The sequence below is a fragment of the Culicoides brevitarsis genome, chromosome 2, assembly GCF_036172545.1.
Source record: "Culicoides brevitarsis isolate CSIRO-B50_1 chromosome 2, AGI_CSIRO_Cbre_v1, whole genome shotgun sequence".
NCBI classification, from domain to species: Eukaryota; Metazoa; Arthropoda; class Insecta; order Diptera; family Ceratopogonidae; genus Culicoides; species Culicoides brevitarsis.
Genome location: NC_087086.1, coordinates 16,694,124 through 16,716,788, shown reverse-complemented (window position 1 = coordinate 16,716,788; position 22,665 = coordinate 16,694,124). Strand labels below are relative to the sequence as shown.

The 22,665-nt window shown below is 29.5% G+C and overlaps 2 protein-coding genes across 2 annotated transcripts; one reads left to right on the top strand and one right to left on the bottom strand.

The window, feature by feature from the left end:
* Positions 1–584: 584 nt before the first annotated feature.
* LOC134828604 (protein naked cuticle homolog) lies at positions 585–21,252 on the bottom strand. The gene is made up of 4 exons (XM_063841585.1): positions 21,189–21,252; positions 6,045–6,295; positions 3,578–4,530; positions 585–1,981 (listed from the first exon to the last, which is right to left on the bottom strand). The coding sequence occupies exons 1-4, from the start codon at positions 21,250–21,252 to the stop codon at positions 970–972; spliced, it is 2,280 nt and encodes a 759-aa protein (XP_063697655.1). The 3' UTR covers positions 585–969.
* LOC134832912 (uncharacterized) lies at positions 2,211–3,589 on the top strand. The gene has a single exon (XM_063847127.1). It carries the CDS (start codon positions 2,232–2,234, stop codon positions 3,519–3,521), a length of 1,290 nt encoding a protein of 429 aa, XP_063703197.1. The 5' UTR covers positions 2,211–2,231; the 3' UTR covers positions 3,522–3,589.
* Positions 21,253–22,665: the final 1,413 nt, after the last annotated feature.

Genomic DNA, 22,665 nt, shown 5'->3' with positions numbered 1-22,665 from the left:
GGATTTTGAACTTAATTTTTTATTTCAATTTTTCTATGTCGCTAACATCTTTAAATATTACATTCGAAAACGCAAAATCCTTTAAAGTCTTTTTTTAATTTTTAGTAATTGTGTTTATATGTTTGTCCAGCATATGAAGAACTTTAAACAATGACTCGGTACACAAACGGGTTATGTAACAAACATATACTACAATTCGAATTTGCTTAGCTAATTCAAGGTACTTTTTTCTATAATTTTTCGCCAAAATCGAACATAAAGTAATAAAAAATTTAATTTTTTTGCCAAAATATTTAATATTTAAAAAAAATTTTTTATTTTTTTTTTCATTAATTTTCACTTAAATTAGATAAAGTTGGTTATTGAAGCCTTAGGGAAAGAAAAAAATTTTTTTTTTCAATAAACTTTTTTACTTTATTAGTCTGCATTCGCACCATAAAATTTTCGAAAAATTTACAAAACATCTCACTAACAACTAAAAAAATTTATACAAACAACAATTGTAAGCCTGCTGCAATACGTTTTTTTTATCGACATACAAAGTTCAATAAATGTTTAAGATTTTTAATGGCTAATTATAATTTATAAAAAATCTATAAAATATACATAAAAGCTAAAACTAATATAACTACCAGAGTATCAGTCTTGTATTTTTTTAACTATTTTTATCGTAATTTTATTGGATTTACCTGCGTTGGTACTTGTAAAAAAATTATTTTTGAGTATTGAGTGAAATATTTTTCGTATACGATTTATAAGCTCGATTGTTCCCCTTTTGGTTGAAAAGTTTTTTTTTTTATTTGAGGAAGGAGTTATAGGAAGCGAGGCTTGAAAGCCACATTTGGAAGCTAAAAGCTAAGCTAAGTTTATTGGTAGATCAAAGAATACTCTGGACGATTTTTTCTCAGTAATTTAAGTTTTTTTGTGTGACTTGATGGCTTATGAGTTAAAAATAGTTCGTTGGTTCGTTCATTCCTCATCTTCTGCGTTAAAGTGATGATAATGATGGTGAATGTGGACATATCGATGCACGGTAGATGGCGTTGTGTTTGAGGTAGTTGTTGATCCAGCGTTTTCTGTGCCGCTGCCGTTCGCTTGGAGCGTTGTAGGTTGTGCCCCGTTCTCGTCTTCCGCGTCTTTCAAAAGTAAATTTTCGCATTCGCTTGGCTCAGCAGTGACGGGAATCGAAGCATACTCCAAAACGTACGTTTTTGAGGTGTCCGTTCGTTGATTATTGGGCGTCGTTGGTTCGTTGTCGACGTTGTTGTGTTGGGTCTTGATGTGTTTGCGTGTCGCGGACGAAATCAGGACCTCCTTGTTGAACGTTTTCTTTGGTGAGACAATGTCGACAAAGTCATCTTCCGTGATTTTCAGTTCGGTTTCGGTGAAATCGTTATTTTTGCGTGGCGGCGTATCCAAATTTGTGGGTTTGTTGTTGTTGTTTACGTGATTGTTGTTATTGAGACACGATTTGTCGTCGAGCGTGTTCTTCATGACGATCAATTCGTTGTTGGTTTGACTTCCGCGAATGTCTTTCGTCTCGAGCCACAACTCGACATGGTTAATACTGCGATTTATCTTTTGTTCCGCCGAGAGATTTGGGTTGAGTTGGTTCAGGAGCGACGTGCTGAGCTTCATGGGTGCCGTTTCGCGTGACGGATGTTGCGTTTGCGGTGCAGCAACTTGATGATAATTTGTGTGATGATGTTTGGTGCGAAGACGATTTTTGTTGTGATGATGGGTAAGACGATTGGGTCCCGTGATGACCATTGGGCTCGAAGAGAGATGTACTCCGTTTTTGGCATTTGTGCAAATTGTGGCGTGCAGGAAGGAATCGTAGCCACAGAGATTGGATTCGTGATGAGCGCTGCCGTTGGAAACGTGTTTTGGCGTGACATTGACTTGGTTGAGGGCATCAATGACCTTCGTTGTCATCGTGTGCGAACGATTTCGGTGTTTCGTTGGAGTTTCAATGGATTTTCTGCAAAGAAAAAAATTTCAAATTAATCTCTATGAGCGTAAAATTATGTAATAAAATTGTAAAAAGTCAAATATCGTAAAAGTTATCGTTGTTGATTCTACTTGACATTACGAGACATTATTTACTTAGATTAGCTTGACGCGCAAATCGGCTCCGCAAGCAAGATAAAGCTAATCTCGTAGCAAATTTCTTCTATTTTTCGTCAGTTTCTACTTTCGCTTCATCAAAAACGGTCCTAAAACCCCAAAAAATGTCCGGAATTCAATTGCAAGATCTCGACCTCACCCTCGAGGATGTCAAAACGATGCTACGGAGACATTACGAGCTCAATGGAACCAAAAAATGTCCCAAAATCAATGAAATTGTGATCCGTACTCTCGGAGACGTTCCCGCTGGCATCATGTCGTCGCATTTTATCATCACCGTAACCTTGGAAGATGTCAATGAGAATGAAACCACGTGGTCTTGCTTTGTAAAGCGAACCCCTAAAGATGATTTTGGCTCAAAATACGCCGAAGACTTGGAAACGTTCGACAAGGAAGGCAACATTTATCAGAAATTGATACCAGCGTTGCAGGAAATTGCAAAAGGACGCACTCCCTGGACCGCTGTTTGTTACTTAACGAAGGGAATAGACCTAATAGCCTTAGATAACTTAACATTACAAGGGTTTGTGCCTTCCATTTCGGGTCGTTTACTGGATTTCGATCATCTGAGTGTCGTAATGAAGGCTCTGGCACGCATGAATGCCGCTTCCATCGCATTAGAAGTGAAACATTCCAAGCCTTTGACGGAAATTTTCCCAAATTTACTGCGTGAAAATGGATATCCAACAACAAATACGCCCGGATATCGTCAATTGGGGGTCCAATCATTCACGAAAACCGTTCAACATTTCGTTAAATTGCTTTCCGCTGAAGGAAAAGTCAAGTACGAGAAATTTTCAACGGAGGAACTTGTCGAAATGGTGCCAAAAATCATGCAGGAACTGTTCGAACTTGTCAAACCATCCACGAAATTCCGCAATGTCTTCAACCAATCAGATCTGTGGGCCAACAATATCTTGTTTAAGTATGAAAATAATGAAAAAGTCGTCGATTGTCGTTTGGTAGACTTTCAATTTTCGCGATATGCTCCCCCGATGTACGATATTTGTACTTTATTATTAACATCGACGCCTCGAAAGTTCAAGGAAGATAACGTCGAAGCACTTCTTGACCTTTATTTTGCATCTTTAACTAATGAAATGAGCATTTTTGGGTTGCAAGCTGAACAATATCTCACGAGGAAGGAGTTGAGCGACAGCTTTAAGGTTTATAACAAAGCAGCTTTGATCGAAAGTCTCTGCTTTTTCCAAACAATTTACTTGCCGGAAGAGAAATGGAGCGATTTGGTCAAGACTCCGCAGACTTTTGAGGACTTTGTGTTGAATAAACACACGGAAATTTGCTCAAAAGTGTTCGAAACTCACGCTGGGTACCGCAACAAAATTACTGAAATTATTCAAGAACTGTTGGATGTCTCACTTTTATCACAATAATGCGATTTTTTGACTTTTTTCATTGAATAAAGAGGTTTAAAGGGATAAAAACTCACCTATTGGGTTGAAAACACAAACGATTCTTCTCCATACTTTCTCGGATGATCTCAATTAGTTCATGTCGCTTCAATGGGCTTTTCCAGCATTGTTGCTCCTCATTCCGAATGTCATTTTTCCACAAATTTTCATGTCCAACCGAGAGACTTCTCGCACGAGGCTTCACATTGGCGTCATTTGAGACGTTTTTCTGTTTGCGCGATCTGGATTTCCGTATGAGACGCTTTTTGTTGCTTTTTTGCACGACCAGATCGAACGGACACGACTCCACGGGACATTCCTTGCAGATTATATTGCAATTATCGATGTCATTGTTCTTGTATTCCTCATTATGGCAACTGTTCATGTCAATTAAATAGTCCTCGTCTTGCTTCGCCTTCAGATTGTTCACGTTTTCGTAGATGTCGTCGCGTCGCGGCGTGCCATTCTGCTTGACATTCGTTAATTTGTTGTTGAAACACTCGTTTGAGGTGTCGTTGAAGCAAACGCGTGTCTTGTTGTTCGCCATTAATTCGCGATTTTCCGAATCGGTAGCTGTTGTGGCAGTTGTTGTCGTCGAACAGTCTTTCGACAGACGATTTGTCTCATCGTTGCGTTTTCGTTGCTTTTCGCACGACGTTTCGCTGCAATTTTCCTCATCGACTTCATCTTCATCGGAAATGAGTTTTCTTGGGCGACACCGGTTTCGCCGAGATATTTCGTCTTTTTTCGTGTTGTTATAGTGCGGTCTGGTTTTCGAATCGGGCGAAACGGTTAAGCGAACGTTGATGGTTTTGCTGCCGTAATGCGGCACAACGACAGACTTGCCGATCGATTCGTAAATCGTCGAGACAATTCCCGCGATATCATCTTTGGTTATTTTGCCATGGCCATCCAAGTCGTACAGCGTGAAGGAGAACTGAAGCGGCTGTTGTTTGCTGTCATCCTCCAAACTGACGTCGCAGGTAAATTCCTAAAAAAATAAAGAGAGAGACAAGAATGAAATATATTTATTTTTGAATCGTTTGTGAGGTATTCAATTAAAAAAAATTAACAGACGATCTTTAGACACTTTTTTTTTTGATTGATCTTCATTATGAATGGAACGCAATTTATATTTTGACAATACATACGGGACCATGATGCTTGTTTTTTTTTTATTTTAAATTTTTGTATAATGATGCGCATTGTGCTTCATCATAATGAGCAAATTTTTCGAAAATTTAACTTAAATCGATATTAGCGTATTTTTTTTTGATAAAAATTGAATTTTTATTCCGTTTAAAAAAATGTAAATAAAAATTATTTATTTTTTAATTTTTGACAAAGAGAGAAAAATCTTATATTGACGAACAAAAATTAGACCTAAATTGGATTTTTATCTTATAATTTATTTGTAAATTTAATAATTTTTTAAAATTATTTATTTATTTTTTATTAATTTAAAATTAAAGTAAAATTAAAAAATTAAAATTAAAAAATTTAATTGAAAAAAAAATAAATTTAAACGTAAAAATAAATTTTAATTAAATAAAATTAAATTAAAAAATTAAAATTAAATTAAAAGAATAAATTTAATTAATTAAAATTAATTTTAATTAAATTTTGTTTAAAAAATATTTAATTTAAATTTTGTTTATTTATTTTTTTTAATTTATTTCTAAAACTATTCTTTCTGATCAAAAATATGTTTTTTTTTTTATTTTTTTTTTAATCTAATATTTTACTTGAAATCCATACAAATTAAATTTTTGATCACAGACAGACTAAAACCCTCAAAAAAGTTAAACTTTAAAACGAAACATGCCTTCAAAAGCCGGTAAGATAAAAGACGTCATTTATGAATTGTATCTCTTTCGCATGAATAGCAAGAAAACTTGTGCTGGTCAACAGTTTTTAATTTTTTTTTACATTTACAATCAATTCTATGGAGTGCGGTATAAAGTTCAAGTCTTTCATTTAAAAAACGAAATAAAATGAGAGACAAATGGTCATCGCCAGCTCTATCGCTGCTACTTATCGAGTCGTGCCTCCACTTTTATGACTAAAATAAAATAAAATACTTAACTTCTAAACGCGCTTTATAAAAAAAAATGAAAAAATAAGCTTCATTTAATTGCAAAAATACTAGAAACTCACAGCAGAGTAGATTATGCTAAATACTCTTTAAGCAGATTAATTTTTTTACGATCCTGACCATTTTGTGTGCAAGCTATTTTTGTTTTAGCCAGACACATTCGAGCAAAAAATCGTTGACTTTTAAGCAGATAAAGGTAATCGCGGCATGATCAAAGTCAATCAAAAAAATGTACGTATGTCTCGGACACACATTTGTGTATTATATCGAGATACCGCCGTTCGATATTGCGCACAATTTGTCAATTATAATTAAAAATCGAGGCGATAAAAAAAGTTTGATTTCCCGTTTTTTTTTTTCAATTTTATTTTTTTATATTTATTGGCAATCAATCAAAATTTTGAACTCACCTCTAATCTCACACGATCGTCGGAACCACCGTCATTACTGCCGTCCTTGCCGAGTGCTGTTGACTTTCGGTTGCGATTAATTTCCTTTCGCTGTTTCTTCGTATGCGACGAAGGACTTTTGCGGCCGCTTTTGTTGATGATTTTGTGTTCTGGGTCACTGCCAATGAGTAAGTCTGGCGGCGCGCTACACGACGAGGGAGCACGTGCTTGGTATATCAGTTCCTCAGAGTCTGTCTGGCATTCTTGAAGCACTAAAAAAAAAGAGAAGGAAAAATATTTTTTTAGTAAATTCCGAGAATTTGTGATGTTTTGATTGAGCTCATTATGAAATTTATTCAAAAAAGTTGTTGTTTTGTGCTCGGTGCTCATAGATTTTTTTAGTTTATAATAAAATTCAAATTATTTTTATTGTTATTGCTGGAAGAGCAAGAGCGATGTACTTGTTTATACTGACATTCGAACAATATAAAGAGGAAAAAAAAAGAGTTTGCTTGTTGTATATATAATATAAAATAATATAATGATAATGTATTAAAAAAACGACGTTCTTTGAAATGTGAGTAGATCGTATTATTTGTTAAGAGAATCGGAACAAAAGAATAAAAAAAATTTTTTTTTGAGGTATATAAAGCGCACTTCAAGAGGATTTCTTTGAAATGAGATGAAATGATTTTTTTTTCATCTTGTTTCTTCTAATTTGAACATTTTTTTCTCTCTTGTGTGTTTGTTGATGCACACACAGATTGACTATAACAACATTGTTGTGTCGTTTAAAATAAATATCCTCTCATGTGTTTAAAATTCATTCGAAATTCATTTAAAAAGAAATCAAGCAATTGTTAGGAAAACAAAAAAAAATTAAATCAGATCGGATTTAAAATGAGCTTTAAAATTTAGAACAAGATGGAAGATTAATTTTAAAGCATTAGAAATTAATTCCAAAGTTTTTTTTTAAATCTTTAATTAAAAAAAAATAAATACAGTTGTTAAGCAATTTATGACAACTTTTTAAATTAAAGCTGATTTTTTTTTATTTTTTGTTAAATATTTTTATTTAATATTTTTTTGTAAATTTAAATTAAATTATTTATTAATTAATTAAATAATTTAATTTAAATTTAAAATAAATTAAAATTTTAAATTTAAATCTAAAAATTTTTATAAATTAAAATTTAATATTTTTTTTTTCATAATATTTTAATCTCATATTTTTTACAATTTTTTTAAAATAAATAATTAAATTTAATAATTAAAAAAATTATTATATATTTAATTATTTTTTTTTTAATATAACAAAAATATTAATAACTTTTTAATATGTATATTATAAAAATTAATAAAATTAAAAATTTAAACAAAAAAATAATAAAAATTAAAAAAAAATCTATTCTGTCACAACCTCATTTAAAAAAGTGAAAAAACTCTCGACCAGCTGATAACTTCAAAAAAAAAAAAAAAAATGAAAAAAAAACTACGTAAGAGATGACACACGCCACTATGAGGTAAGCCAGTTCTCACAAAGATTATGCAAAAATGTGCTTTTAAAATAAAATTATGTAAATTCATAGTTTTTATCATCTATCAGACTCCTCTTCTCCAAACTCCATACATCATCAGTCGTCTGTATAAAATTTTATTTTATTATTATTAATGAGGGAATTAGTAAATTAGGAGCGATTTTACGAACGACCTCAATACGTCATTCGTCAGCCACCTTATAAATATCTGCTAAAACACGAAAATTATGCCTAAAAAAAATACAGAATCAACAAATGTTGTTGCATTAGTATTTCATCAAACAGTAACATGGCGCCACTATTAAGTTACTTTTTAAAATATGTAAAAAAAAAAATGTTTAATGAATATTTATAGAAAATTTTTAATTAAGATGTCAGACATCCGTACAACAACAGTTTGTTTGTTTTCTCAATCATCATTCTTCATCTTCGTTTTTTTTTCTTCTTTTGTCTCTTATTTTATTTGTAAGAATTGTCGCAAAAAATAAAAAATGACAACTAGAAATCTCTCGAGAAATGAAAAAATGAAGATTATTGATAAAAATTCGCATTTTCTCAAGAAAATCAAGAGGAAGAGATAAATCTCGAGATTAAACACTAAAACGTTTACACAATATTTTGTGAGCTCTTAAAATATAAATGTAAACAGAAACTCACATAACACACTTTGGGAAGAAATTCACGTCCATCTAATACTTTGCCGAAACGTTTCCAATGAAATTCCCATAAAATTCTCGTAAAAATCTCGTCTCTGCAGTAAAACAACAAAATTTATTCTTTATTTACATGAAGAAAAATCCCAGAATAATCGAGGGAGAGAGAAAAATCTCGGTAAACATGAAATTTTTATTTTATTTTATGCATCAAAACTTTTTTTTTTTGATGAAAAAGAAAATTTTCCGAGAGAAACTTTAAACTGTTATTATTATTATGATGTTATGTTTTCCTTTTGTTGATACAAAGTGAGAAAAAATAACATTAAAGCCGTTACAATGATCGTTAATGAGGTAATTCGGAGTAATTATGAGGAGTAAACATGACATTTAACGGATTTTAATATTCAAATAAATTTTTTCTTTGTATTTTAAGCGAAATTACCGAACGTGAAACGTGAACAAACATCCAAATGACAGATTATTATCGATTCTTTCACACCAAAAGTAATTCTGGGACGGCAATTCCCCAAAAAAAATAAATACTTGAAATTGTTATTCACTCGGCAAAATCCAATTTTTCCGAACAATAGAGAGATAGATTTTCGATGATAATGACACACACACACAAAAGGGAAAGACGACGAAATTTTGTTTTGTTCGTTCATTCTTAGAAACTCTTCATTTTTTTTTCTGGGCTTGGCTGATGATGAACCGATGACGATAAAAATGAAAGACAAAAAAAAGAGATATGAAGAGGATGTTTGTGACGTTTACATTTGGCGTGGAATGAAAACAAAAAAAAAAAAAAATTGAATGGAAGATCCGTGATTCTACGTGAATGAAGCGAATTGTGTCACTTTTGGCAGAAACGACGACAAACTTTGTGTCATTATTTCTCGATTTAACGACGAAAAAAGGTAACATATTTCTTCTGCGCGGATATGAAATGCCATAACCGAGTACGTGAGGGATGGATTTTTCCATTATAGGAACGTCGCGTCGTACCGTAACACTTACGGAGGCACGTAACTCGTAATATAATTTAATTCATTCGTTTCGAGACAGTTGTAGAATTGTTAAATAGGCTCAAAAGTTTGCCTTATGGAGGAAAAATGGGCAAAATTGATCTCTTATGGGGTCAGATTTATCCTTTAAGACTCCAATTGACCTCTTAATTCAAATCAATAATTGCTGAAGAAATTTATTTCACTCGTTAAGGAATTAATCTGACCCCTTAGGAGCCTAATTTAAGACCTTAGGAATCAAAATGACCCCTTTTATGGGGTCAATTGGACCTCTTTAGGAATTAATCATCTCCAGACCCCAAAAATTAGACCCTTAAAGAGGTTTTAAATGTCTTAAGAGGTTAATTTGATCCAATAAAATTTTATTTTAACCCCTGAGAAGGTCAATGTGATTAAAGAGGGATCAAACTGACCTCTTAAGACTTGTGAAACCTCTTTAAGAGACTAATTTTTGGGGTCTTGAGTAAAATAAATTCCAAAAGGGGTCAGATTCATCCTTTAGGAATATAACTGACCCCTCAAGGGATTAATTTAAGACCTTAAAGAATCAATCTGACTACTTTTAAGAGGTCAATTTGACCCATTTTGGAATTTACCAACTTTAGACCCACAAAATTAGGTATAAAAGGTACTAATTTTTGGGGTCTGAAGAAGTTAAATTCCAAAAGGGGTCAAATTGACCTCTCAAAAGGGGTCAGATTGATTTTTTAAGGAGTTAAATTAATCAGAAAATTCATTTTGGGGTCAATTTGACTCATAAGGGCACAATTTCACCCATTTTTCATCCACAAAGTAATTTCAATAAGGCGACCGAGTGTGAGAAATTGGTTTCTTATCACATGACTCGAACAAAAAAGAAATTTTTGTTCCAAAGTTACTCATCAATTATTGATCGTAGTTCCTTGTTTTCATGCCGAACCGAGAACAAAACCGAATGTCGGCCCATTTTATTATTTACGAAAATGCTTTTTATTTATAAATGCACTAAATTTGTGTTCCTTATCTATTCCATTATTATTGTCTTTCTTGCTTTTTCTGTTTCTGAATTTACCGCACTCTGTGGTTTTGTTACCGATATCGAGCTCGAAATTTATTGTCTTTTCATGTTTTTTGTCTTCATAGAATATGCTTCGTTTTAGTCAGACCAACAGATAAGCACACAAAAAACGCTTTTAAATGTAAATTATTTCCAGACAGACGTCGATTGTCAAAAAATTGTGATTCCAGTCGTCACCGAGACAAATTTGAAACTAATTTCCCTCTGATGGTGCATTAAAAATGCAAGATAATGCCGCACTAATGCTCACATAAAATTATTATTATAATTAAAAAGCAAGACGACGAGGAACGTACAAGAAGAAAAAAAATAACTAATAAAACGATAAAAACTTTAAAGACAGTAAAAACCACAAAATTAAATAAAATTAATTGGCGCCGCACTGGTTTGACAACCATCTGCGTATAGTATACAGAACGGAGCTTCGCACGATAATAAATGCTCGCATATATTGTAAATCTTTAATGAATAAGAAAAAAATCAGGTATCACCATGCGGTGTCTTGCAAAGAGCGAAAACAGTATCTGGCTGTAAATATAAAAAAAAGTACGCTATACGTAAAGTAATTGCACATAAATTTATAACAGTGAATTGAGCGAGCGAGCAGTACTGGTAATTAATTTGTATGGCAAGGCAAGGCAACGTGAAATGGAAAAATTTGAATGAGAGGCTGTTTTTGTGCGGTAAATGGCTAGAAATGAACTTCCGTTGTTGATCTATTAGGCGAAAATATTTTATGAATGTTAGGTTTTTTTTAACCCTTTGATGATCTTTGTTTGAAATTTTCTTTTGAAATATAATTTTTTGCTTTTTAAAAAAAATTGATTTTAATGAAAATTAGGATCGAGGCACCGTCTACCGGGTGGCACCCCCTACCGTGATTTTCTTATTTTTATTTTTAAAACAAAAATAAAATTTTTTTTTAAATACGATACAATTATTGTTTTTTAATTTAAAACAAAAAAAACTTTTGTTTTTGAAAGTAATTTTTTTAATCAAAAATTCAAAAAAAATTAATTAAAAAATTTTAATTTTTAAGGATCTTTTTCAGATTTATAAATTTAAAATTTATTATTAAAAAATTCTTAAAAAATCAAAATTTTGTAATTTAATCCATGAAATTAAAATTAAATTTAATAATGAAATTATTATTCAACACAAAAATAATAAATAAATTAATTATTTTAATAATTGCACCTATTAAGGTATTTTGCAAAGTTTCAATTTAAATCTTTAAATCTGGGAAATTTGAGAAATCCAAAATACAAATTAAATTTCAAAAAATAATATTAAAATTTTAATGAAGTTTTCTTTTTTTTAAAAAATATTTTCAACTATTAATGTCTTAAATCATTTTTTTTAGGAAAAAATTCAAATTTTTAGAAATTTTAGAATTTCTCTATGAATTTTAAACATAAATTCAATTTTTTTTAAAAAAGATTTAATTTGTTTCATTTTTAATTATTTAAGACAAAAAAATTTATGTTCAAAAATAAAAAATCCTTAGCATCACGGTAGACGGAGCCTCTACCCTATTAATTATTTTAACATAATTTTCTTTAATTTTATTAATAAATTACAAATTATTAAATTTTCTTTAATTTTATATTGAAATTTTCAACCCAAAAATTAAAAAATTATTAATTTAATAATAATTAAATTTATATGAAAAAAATAAACAAATTAAAATCTTAAATTTTTAATAAAAATTACAAAATTAATTAATTAAAAAAATTATTTAAGACATTTAAAATATTTTTAAAAAAATTCAATAAAATTATTATTTTTCAAATTTAATTTGTAATTATAAAAAAAAATGTAAAAATAAAAAAATCTTTACGTAAGCAATAAAGGGTTAAAATAAAAATAATAGTAATGTAAAAAAGCGAAACAATTTTTCGTTAACTCGAAATTATTCATAACAGTAATTAATTGCATGTCTTTTCCCATTTGAACAAATTATACACATAAACAAACATTACGTTATTATGTTAAATGTAACAAATTAATAGAAACAAATTGATTTGCTTCTGTAATACGATAAGCGAAACTTGTTTATTTTGCAAACTTTTTAATACGTATTTTATTACATTCGCTTTAAAAATACTTTTTTATATTTTTTAATTACTTTTTCCGCACTCGAGTTACTTTTTCTGCTTAAAATTTTTAATAAATTTTAATTTTTTATGCCAAATGACAAAGATCAAGAAGAACAAAAGATCCATTTTATGCGTAAAAACTTCAAAGGGAAAATGTGTGAAATGTCTCCTCTGCGTGTTCAAGTGCTTCATATACATGCTAATAAATGCACATGATGCATCACATTGAAGATCAAAGCGATTTCTGAATTTGTTCGCATACTCATGACAATAACAACACATTATTGCACCATCTTTATTATATTGTGTTTTTTCTGCGATTTTTTTTTGTTTGTGTGTGTAAAATTAAGCGCGCACAGGTCAGATGAAAGAACCAGAGAAAACATCAAACGAAAGAATTTCAAGTCCGGTAGTTATAAGACATAAACATTAAATAAAATATAATTTTTGCGTACAATTTTTCGGTATGGAGTCGTTTCGTTTTGGCATGAGTTTGATCGTTTCACGAAAAAAAAAATTCCAGTACTGAAAAAAAACTTTTTTTTGAGTCAAAAACACGCTTCTGTCTGTGCCAGTTACACGTAAAACTTTTGCTTTTCTTCTTCGTATGACATGAATATTTATAACATATATACGATTTTATTCAAATTTCTGGTGTAATAAAATAAATTAATATTTTCTTCTCTTTTTTTTCAGTATTTTATGGTTCTTTTTTTTATCGCCCATAGCATACTTATTAAAATTCTACGCTTTATACGATAAATTTTATTTTGAAAAAAAAAAAGTTCAGTACCTGCTGACTTGAGCGAGTAGCGAGTATAATCCGACTAAGGGTTTCTTTAGTGTTGAAATATTCTTTCTTTTGTTTCTTCCAAATTAACTTTAACTTTAAAATTCTCTCTCCAAACCAAAAATAAAAAGGATGAAGAAGTGAAGAAAACGAAAGTATAAAGAAAAAGCCGCTAAGACCTTTTTTATCGGTTACTTTGGTGCATATCTGTTTCTCTTCAGTTTTTTTTTTGTTTTTTCGGGTTCGTCTGTGATTCGAGTTAAACCATGAAATGAACATCACAGAAGGCGAACCCCTTTTTAAGTATTTTTTTTTTTGAAACTATTTAGAATCAAAGCCGATTAATTGTCTACTCTCCTCCTCGAAACATTAGAATTAAAAGCAATTAAACTTAAAAAAAAATGTTAAGTGCCGTCATATTTTTATTTTGAATGCATTTCGTCAAAGCCAGCATTAAATACAAGATCCAGACTTGATTTTTTTTTATGAAATAAGAAAAAAAAATCCATAATCGGACAATGTTCTTAATAATTTCTGGTTTTGTTATCGACACGAAATGCATTTTTTCATATATTTTTACGATTGCACTCCATTTTATTCGAACTAATCTTTATGGATGTGATTTTTTTTTTTTTTTTTTTTATATGTGAGAGTTAACTCTTTCAATCATTGAAAGCAAAAAAAAAATACGAACGAAAGATATAATACAACATTATCACATATTGACCTTTTGACCGTTTTATAAATGAAGTTTCGTCGATGCAACAACTTAACTGTAAAAATATATTTTTTTTATAGCGTCGTTATTGAGAAAACAGTGATAGAAAAAAATTTCTAAGAAAATTTCGAAATTATTTCGAGTCGAACTTTTCTAATGATAATGACGACGATGACTGATTTAGAGTTTTGTTCTAATGATTATCTTGTTACGACATGACATTTCACGACATAAATTTCCTCTTAAAACAGAATTCTAACACGTCGAATGACCCGAGTTCCCGCAGACATTTTGATTACGAAATCTTCTTTTTTTTGTCATTAAAATGCTTCAAAATCATTCGAACGAAGAGTTTCTCCGCATTCTTAGTGTCGTCTGCGACTCACAAATCAGACACAGACACACACATGTTTTACTGAAGCTGCTGCTTGCAAACGACATTTACCGTAAGAATTTGTGGGAGGTCGATACTTCATAATTCACATTGAACAATTATGACAAAAATCTGTGATTCTGAATAACTTTTTTTTTTTTGCTTTTCATCTCTTCTCTTCGTTTCGTTCCATTCATTTCTCCGTACGACGGTGTCGATGTCACACGAAAACGCATGGCATGCATCTTTTTGTGTCATGCTGTGCGGACTTTTGTAGTCATGGTGCGACGAGATTCTCGAGATTAAGGTTCTCCGAAGCTCTTCGGAAACATAAAATCATCATTATTAGTATTAAAATAGACGAATAGTTGCAGATGATGTTGTTTTGGCATTAGAAAGGAACGACATGAGGTACCGTTGTTTCTTGTTCGGTGTAGGTAATGTCTTGTTTTAAAGACTTTTTTTGCCTTTTGAAGATAGATCTGATTGATTGTCATATTCGTTTCATGTAAAATTGTGCAAAAAGCACTTTGAAATATTTACTTTTTTCTATAAGTACAAATATTAATAGTGATAGTTAGGCAGGAATAATTTTTTGTACTTTATTTAATAATTTTGACGTAAAATAGAAAACTTTCTTAAAATATTTTAAAAAAATTAAAAAAAAACTTAAAATATTTCATTGATTTGCAATTTATTTTCAAATGTCAATTCAAAAAATGATCGTTAAAATTTGAAAATCGCCTTTTTGCTAATTCTAACGTTATAATTTTTATTATTTGAACCTAAAATGACGAAAAATTATTAAACTTGAAGAAAAATTTATTTTTTAAATAAAATATTTCGTTAAATTGTCAACTTTTTTAACATTCAAAAAACCAATTTGAAAATGTCAGCTCAAAAATTAACAGATTTATAAATTTGAAAATCGTTATTTTGCTAATTCAACGTTACGATTCAATTTTTTGACGGTTTATTAGAAATTTGTTCAGACTGATAAAAAATTGTTTTTAAATTAACATATTTCAACTTACTTGCCAATGTTTTCTCGTAGAAGAAAATTTAAAAATTGCTTTTTTTTTGCTAATTCTAACTTTTAAATTTTTAACGTAAAATAAAGAAATTATGTTCTAGATAGATTTTTGAATTAAAATATCTCCTGAAGTTCTCAAATTTTTCTCATTTGAGATCAGAAGTTCGAAAATTTCTTTTCAAAAATTGAGAGTTGAAAAATTTGAAAATCGCTTTTTTCCTAATTCAAACTTTTTTTTTTATCATTCTTTTAGTACAAAAACTTCTTAATTTAACTCAACTTCCTCATTGTTCCTGTCTCATTGATGAATAAAATCATCGAGAGATGAGTGTCAGCCAACGCAACAAGATTGTTTGCTTGGTCTCTCAAGTGCATTACCGTATTTTTTATTTGTTTGTACAATGTATTTAGATATTAATGTTGATGTATCCACTTACTTAAAACACATTTATTTTTCTTATAACATTTACTTACGATTATTATTATTATTTGAAACCACTTACGACGAAGAAGCGTCTCGCGAGCACTTTACACACACAACTTTCATCTGAATCCATATTGTTTGAAAAAAAAACTCTTATTTATTTTGTGAGTGAAACGAATTCTGAGAGATGAATATTTCACACTAAACGATTTTTTTTTAATTTTGCGTTTTTTTTTTTTTTTTGGTTAAGAAGCATGTCTAAATAATGATGAAGTTGCGTGAAATTTTAACTAGAATCTTTATTGATGAGTTTTTTACGCATTGATTTGTGTTTTTCATACTATAATGAGGTAAAGCCCAAAATAGATTTCTGATGATCATTCATCATTATTTATTATTGTTATTATGGTCTTCGTTATTTTATTTTTTTTTTTTTTGTACAAGATGTTGTTGGTGTGAAGAAGTATTTTACATCGAATCCAACGATAACTGACATACACCTCTCTTTCTCGGCAGTACATTCACCTTGGCGTGTATTTTTTTATGTGAGCGGAGATGAAAATCGGTAATTTGATGTTCCAGATTATTCTATGGATGGATATTAATGGTTGGATGTTCGAAAGTAGTAAATATCATAATAATAGTAGTTCATCAAACATGATGAGAACTCAAAAAAAGTTCATGTGTGATTATAATCTCATCATTAAAGCACCGTTTTGATGGCAGAGAAATACAGTGGTAGAATGCGAAAAATGCGTTATTGAGCAGCGGAAATTAATTCGCGACATGAAATTCTAATATGAAGATTCTAATATGAAAAAAAAAAAAAATAATAATTTAATAAAAAATTGAAAAAAATACTCTTCTTCTATAAGTTATCTTAAAATATTGAATAGTTTAATTTTTTCAAAAAACAAAAAACAAAGGAGCAAATTGTTCTTATTTTACAAAAACAAAAAAAAAACAGTTTGTAGTAAAAATTTAGAAATTTAAATAATTTTTGAATTTTTAAAATAATTTTTCTTTTAAATATTTTTTAAATTATTATTTTCTTAATATTTTTATCTCATCAAATTAAATTTTATCTTTTCTAAAAAATTTAAAATTTTTGAATAAAGTTGTCTTGTTTTTAAAATTTATTTTAAGAGTTCATTTTTTATTTAATTTTTGATATTTTTTAAAATCAAAAAATTATTTCTGGATCAAAATTTATAAATGTAGTAATTAATTAAGTGATTTAAAAAAAATCAACCTACCACCGTATCACAAATGCTTCAAATTCCCTAATCCATCATAAATAGTTAAATTTTAACAATTTTTTCTATCCATCATCCATATCAAAGAAGGAACAAAACAAAAAAAAATTCTTTAAAAAAGACCGCGATAGCGCTTTATTAATCCCTTCTCCTTCATTAAAGCCGTGATGAGGTCAATGGATGATGATTTGGACCAACCATGACACACATGAACTAATTTAAAATCTTGCCTACGGATTTTATAAAATAATTTTTTTCTCTTTTTTTTTTATTATTCCTCGATTTTACGGTTCATAGAAATGAAAAAAAAAACGTTGGAGAGTATCCGACTAGCTAGAGAAAGATAATAAATAACATGAAAATACAATATAATAGATCAAAGAACATCGTCGTTTTCTTTCTGACTCGTATCTTCCATTAAATTATATCAAAAAAAAAAATCAACGAACGACGATGCGTGTGTGAGTTGTAAATAGTGCTTTGATCTTGATTTTAATGATGATCATCGTGATTTTGATCATAAGTTAACAAAGTTTCCAATTTCAAGTCGTCGTCGTCGATGTTTGTGTGTATGTTGTCACGTCAAGTCCAGTCAATTCAATTCCTCTTTTGTTTCGATTCGAATTTGAATGGTTACATGCACTCATCCATTCGAGTCGTGAATGTGCTTTTTTGTACAATTCTTCATCACTGTCATGCTGCATCATGCATTGACACATCCGTTGTTGATCAGTTCCTAACTGACGAAAAATTGTACCTACGTTGAAAAAAAAGTACGTTAAGGCAGGTACAATTTTTAAAAATATTTTTTTTTTATTTTAGAACTAAAAATATTATAAAGAATAAAAAAAAATAATTTAAATTTTATTTTTGATGTTTTTTTTATTTTTTAATTTTAAATTTAATTTTCAAAAAAAAAAAAATAAAATAAAAAAAAATAATTTTTAAAATGAAAACTATTAAAAAAAAAATAAATAAAAATTTTTTAAAAAGAATATAAATAAGATATAAGGACAGAGAACAATTTCAATATTTTTTTAAACTTGATTTATTATTCGATTAATTAATTAAATTAGTAATAATTTTAAAATACATAAAATTAAAAAAAAAATAAAATAATTAATTAAAAATTATTAAAATTAAAATTAATTAATTATAAAAAAATATTAAAATAATTTATTTATTTAATTTAAAATTAAATAAATACTTCAATATATTTTTTAAATTTATTTATGAATTAACAAATAAATATTTTTTTTTAATTTATTAATTTTTTTATTTTTTTTTAATATTAAATATAATTAATCAATTTTTTGTATATTTTGTCGTTTTTGGTCACAAAAATATTAAAAACAAAATTAATTTTAATAAAAATTTAAATAAAAACTTTAATTTTCAGACAATTTTTTTGTATTTTTCATTCATTTTAAATCTAAAAAATGCAATTTTTAATTATTCTCGCTTGGGATTTTTTAAAAAAATTAAATATAAAATATGAAACATTTTTGAAAACTGCACTCGCCTAAGGAGAAAAATATCTCGAAAAAGATGCAAGATGCGTTTTTTCTTCTTTCCTGCATCGACTCGACATGCATGTGTGTGTATGCAACGACGATATGTGATGGAAGAATAAATACAGATAATAATCAACGTTTCTACACGTAAAAAAAATAATAACAACAAAACAGAAATCTTGGAAAAAAACAGTTTTCTGACGACGACGATGATGATGATGATGCAGCCGATTATTACGATCGTCGGGGCATTTCATCGACAAAAAAACCGTTCGATCAATAGAGAAAAAAAACTTCCGTCATCCAGAACACTCGAGAATCAATGTCATTTTTTCTTATTTTTTTTTTTGGCGAAACCACTTGGTCGCACACAAAAAACCACAAGAGATAAAAAAGATCGATTTTTATTGTAAAATTTCCGTGCAACGCGGCTACTGTTATTGTTGTTGTCTTTTCCTTCGATTTTTGCCACAAAAATATAATCTCATTTTTTTTACTGTTGCAAAGCAAAGTAACCACATGCAACAACTTACGCTTAGATTGTGTACGTACATTCACATTTTTTGAGCACGTGGCGGTATTTTGCTTTTTTAGTCAATCAGAATGCACGTACAAAGCAGCAGAGAAAAGCAGCAACAGACCAACAATGCCTTATAAAGCAGCTACCATTGCATTGTTCCTTATCCACCAAACCATATATTTTGCTAAAGTTATGTTCCTCGTCGTCGTCGTCGTCGTCGTTCGAGTAATATTATATTTCACCGTGTATCGCAAAAGTGGGATCGTATCAAAAAAAAAAAAAAGGTACAAAAAAGCAGCAACAATAACAACGGAGCTGAACATACAATCAATGTGTGGTGATGTTCTTCAGAGGAACCGAGAACCTGTTCTCGTTCGACGATTTTTTTTTTAGTAATCATAAAAATTGAAGAGGAAGAAGGAAAATACAAAATAAAAACCGCGCGCGCGAAAATTATTCAATGGCTTACAGAACATTTTTTTTCTCTGTCTGCAAATAATTAGAGAAAGACGTCCTGCGAGAGAGAACAAAAGAAGCGCGCGCGCCCTTTTCTACTGAAAATATTTTTTCTCGGAACAAAAATCTTCAATCCGATGATCCGTCATCCATCAAAAACAAAAAAAAAAATATTAAATGTCTTTCCAAGTAACGTAAATATTTACGAAAAAAAATAAAAATTAAATACTGAACTCGGAATTTTCGGAATATTCCGACAAATGCAAGTCTCTCGGTGCCTTATTTATTATTTTTATTGTATTTAAAACCTGGTGTGGTGGTAAAACTTTGATAATTTAAATACACTCAACACACGTCTGTCCATCATTTATGAGCCATACACGCAACGGCAACAGAAAAAACATCAAAGGCAAGGTTGCCGACAAAAGTAAGCAAGCTCGTTGTACGGCACAGAGAACTTGATTTTCTGTTCGTTGCGTATATTCGACGACGACGACGACGACTTGGTAATGTAAATATTTTTTTTTTTGCTTTTCTCAATATAAATAGAAAGAAATGTTTGTAATAAGTCGCGATTTTAATGAAAAAAAAAATTTAGAACTACGAAATTCAATAGAAATTCAATGGACGACGACGGACAAAAAATATTAACAATCCGCAAGAAATTTTTTAAAAAATACAAAAAAAAAATACGAGACGAAGATTGACAGCACAGTACACAGTAGCATGCAATTATTATGCATCTTTTTGCCGAGTTCTTTTCTGTTCCTTCTTTTCAAACGAGCGACGACGACGACCAAACAAATGTTCGTTGTATGTTAAAAGTATAAACGAACACAAAAAAAAAATTCTTCCTTTCTTTTTTTTTATTTTGTATTTTTTTTTTCTTTCGTATAATTGCACGACGACCAAACCAACTACCGTCTTGAATTTTTTATCTTGGGATATTCTTCTAGAGCAAGAGAGAGATGTCGAAGAATTGCAGCAATGAAGAGACATGCCAACAAATTATAGCTTTTTTCTTCGTTTCAATCGAAATAATTAATAAGCGGTGTCGCGCTTTGCTTCCAACAAACACGAGACAACCGTCGTAATTGCCCTGCTTCGCTCTCAAAAGGAAAAAAATTCTTTCATTGGCAGGTTGTTATTGCAACATTTTACTACTTTTTATTTTTTTTTTCTTGTGAAAAAATATTCTTCTTTGTTACTTTTGAACAAAATATCGGTCAAAAATATTTCAGGACGTAAAAAAACAGTAGAAACCAATCGTTAAACGTTTTTTTTCGTCCATAAAAGAAACATGTACATTTTTTTGGGATAAAGGCACCGATCCTTAGAAAAAAAATTGTAAAAATGGCTTTTTTGTCTAGTTTTTGAAACATATATGAACCGACAAACAAAACGTTTCGGACTCAGGTAAGAAAAAAAAATTTTTTTTTTTCATTTTTTTTAAGTAAAAGACTTGAACGTATTTTATATCGTAATTTTTATAGTTTTTCGGACAGACAAAAAAGTTTATAGGACAATACTCGACTTTTTTTTCGTATTTCTTTGGCACAATGAACGCCTACAAACAATTTTTTCGTTTTTTTTTTCAAAAGAAGAACTTTCAACATGAATTATGGAAGATTTTTTTTCTTTTTTGGTCTTTTTTCATCAAATCTCTCACAAAACAACAATAAAAAAAATAAATAAAATTAGCTCACCTGAAAATTGCTTATATCCTCCGAGTATTTTGTGTCTCCACCATTTGACAATATTTCCTGCCATACTTTTTTTTTTGTTGCTGATTGTTTTTTCGATCGAAGTTTTATCAATTTATCGAATCATAAAAATAATAAAAATCATTTTACAATAAAAAATTTTATAATTTCTTGTGTAGTTGTTATCTATCGGAAGAAGAGTTGTAATTATTGTTGTTGTTGGACTTGAACGGAAGATACATCCATTATAAGAATTTTTTTATTTCTTTCGATGTTTGTTTGTTATTTTGTTAGATAAATCAAAAAACACTCATATACACATATTTTATTTTATATTTTTTTTTGTTGGTTGTAACACAATATGTAAGTTATATATATATATGTTGATGACGACGACGACGAACGACTCGTTAGCACAGATTTCTTATAAATACACAATAAACTTTTTTTCCTGTACGACACGACACGACAGGAAAGTGTATGGGGTCTTTTACTCTCCTTCTAGTAATGAAACTATGAGAATGTTGTTTACAAAAAAAGGCAGACAACTGCACTGACGTCTCTCGAACTTTTAATATTTCGTCGTTTTTTTGAACAGTTTTCGACATGTACGATTAACTAAAATGAAATCCTGGTTTGTCACTTTCTAATATGATATTTTATTTTGATTTTTATTTCACTTTTCGTTGTTGTTGTTTATTTTTTTTTTCGATGTGTAATAATTGTTATGGCCAATATTGTAAACAATTTTTAATACTGAATTATTATTTTTGTGTCAATACTCCATAAAAATTGAAGTAAATTATTTTTTGAACACCGTTTTGTGCTTAAACTGACGAATTTCTTTGAATTTTTTGTAATTTATAAATAAAATAGTAAAAAATATTTTTTTAAAAACGCGAGTTTCTTACAATATACGTCTGCACAATACGAAGCTACTATTGAGAATGAACGGAATAATGGTTTGTTTTCTTCATCATCCGTGAGGAACGACGCACGTTGTATGAATGAATGAATGGAACATGGTAACACCGAAATTCATACAAAAATAAAGAGAATGAGAGTAAAAACATTTTTTGAGAGGAAACGAAATTCATTCAGTTTTTAGTACTACGGAACTGAAGAATGAACGGAGAAATTTTGTTTGTAAATAGACGATGATGGTAAGACGTTACATCAACATTGCATTACATTATTTAACAAAAGGAACAAGGATTAGGAGAGATGATGATGAATAAGATAAGGAAGTTTCCCGTTTTGAATCATGATCATGCCTTGAATAATATTATTATGGAAATTTTTTTCAAGAGGTGGATGTAAAATTTGTCATATTTAAGGATGATTTGAATAATTTTTACAATTTCTGGATGAAGTTTTTTTTTTAATGGATTTAAAAAAATGTTTTTTTTTTTTTGAAAAAATGAAAAAACATTAAAATAAATAAATTTGAAAACATCTTGCTAGAGCGAATTTCTTTTGT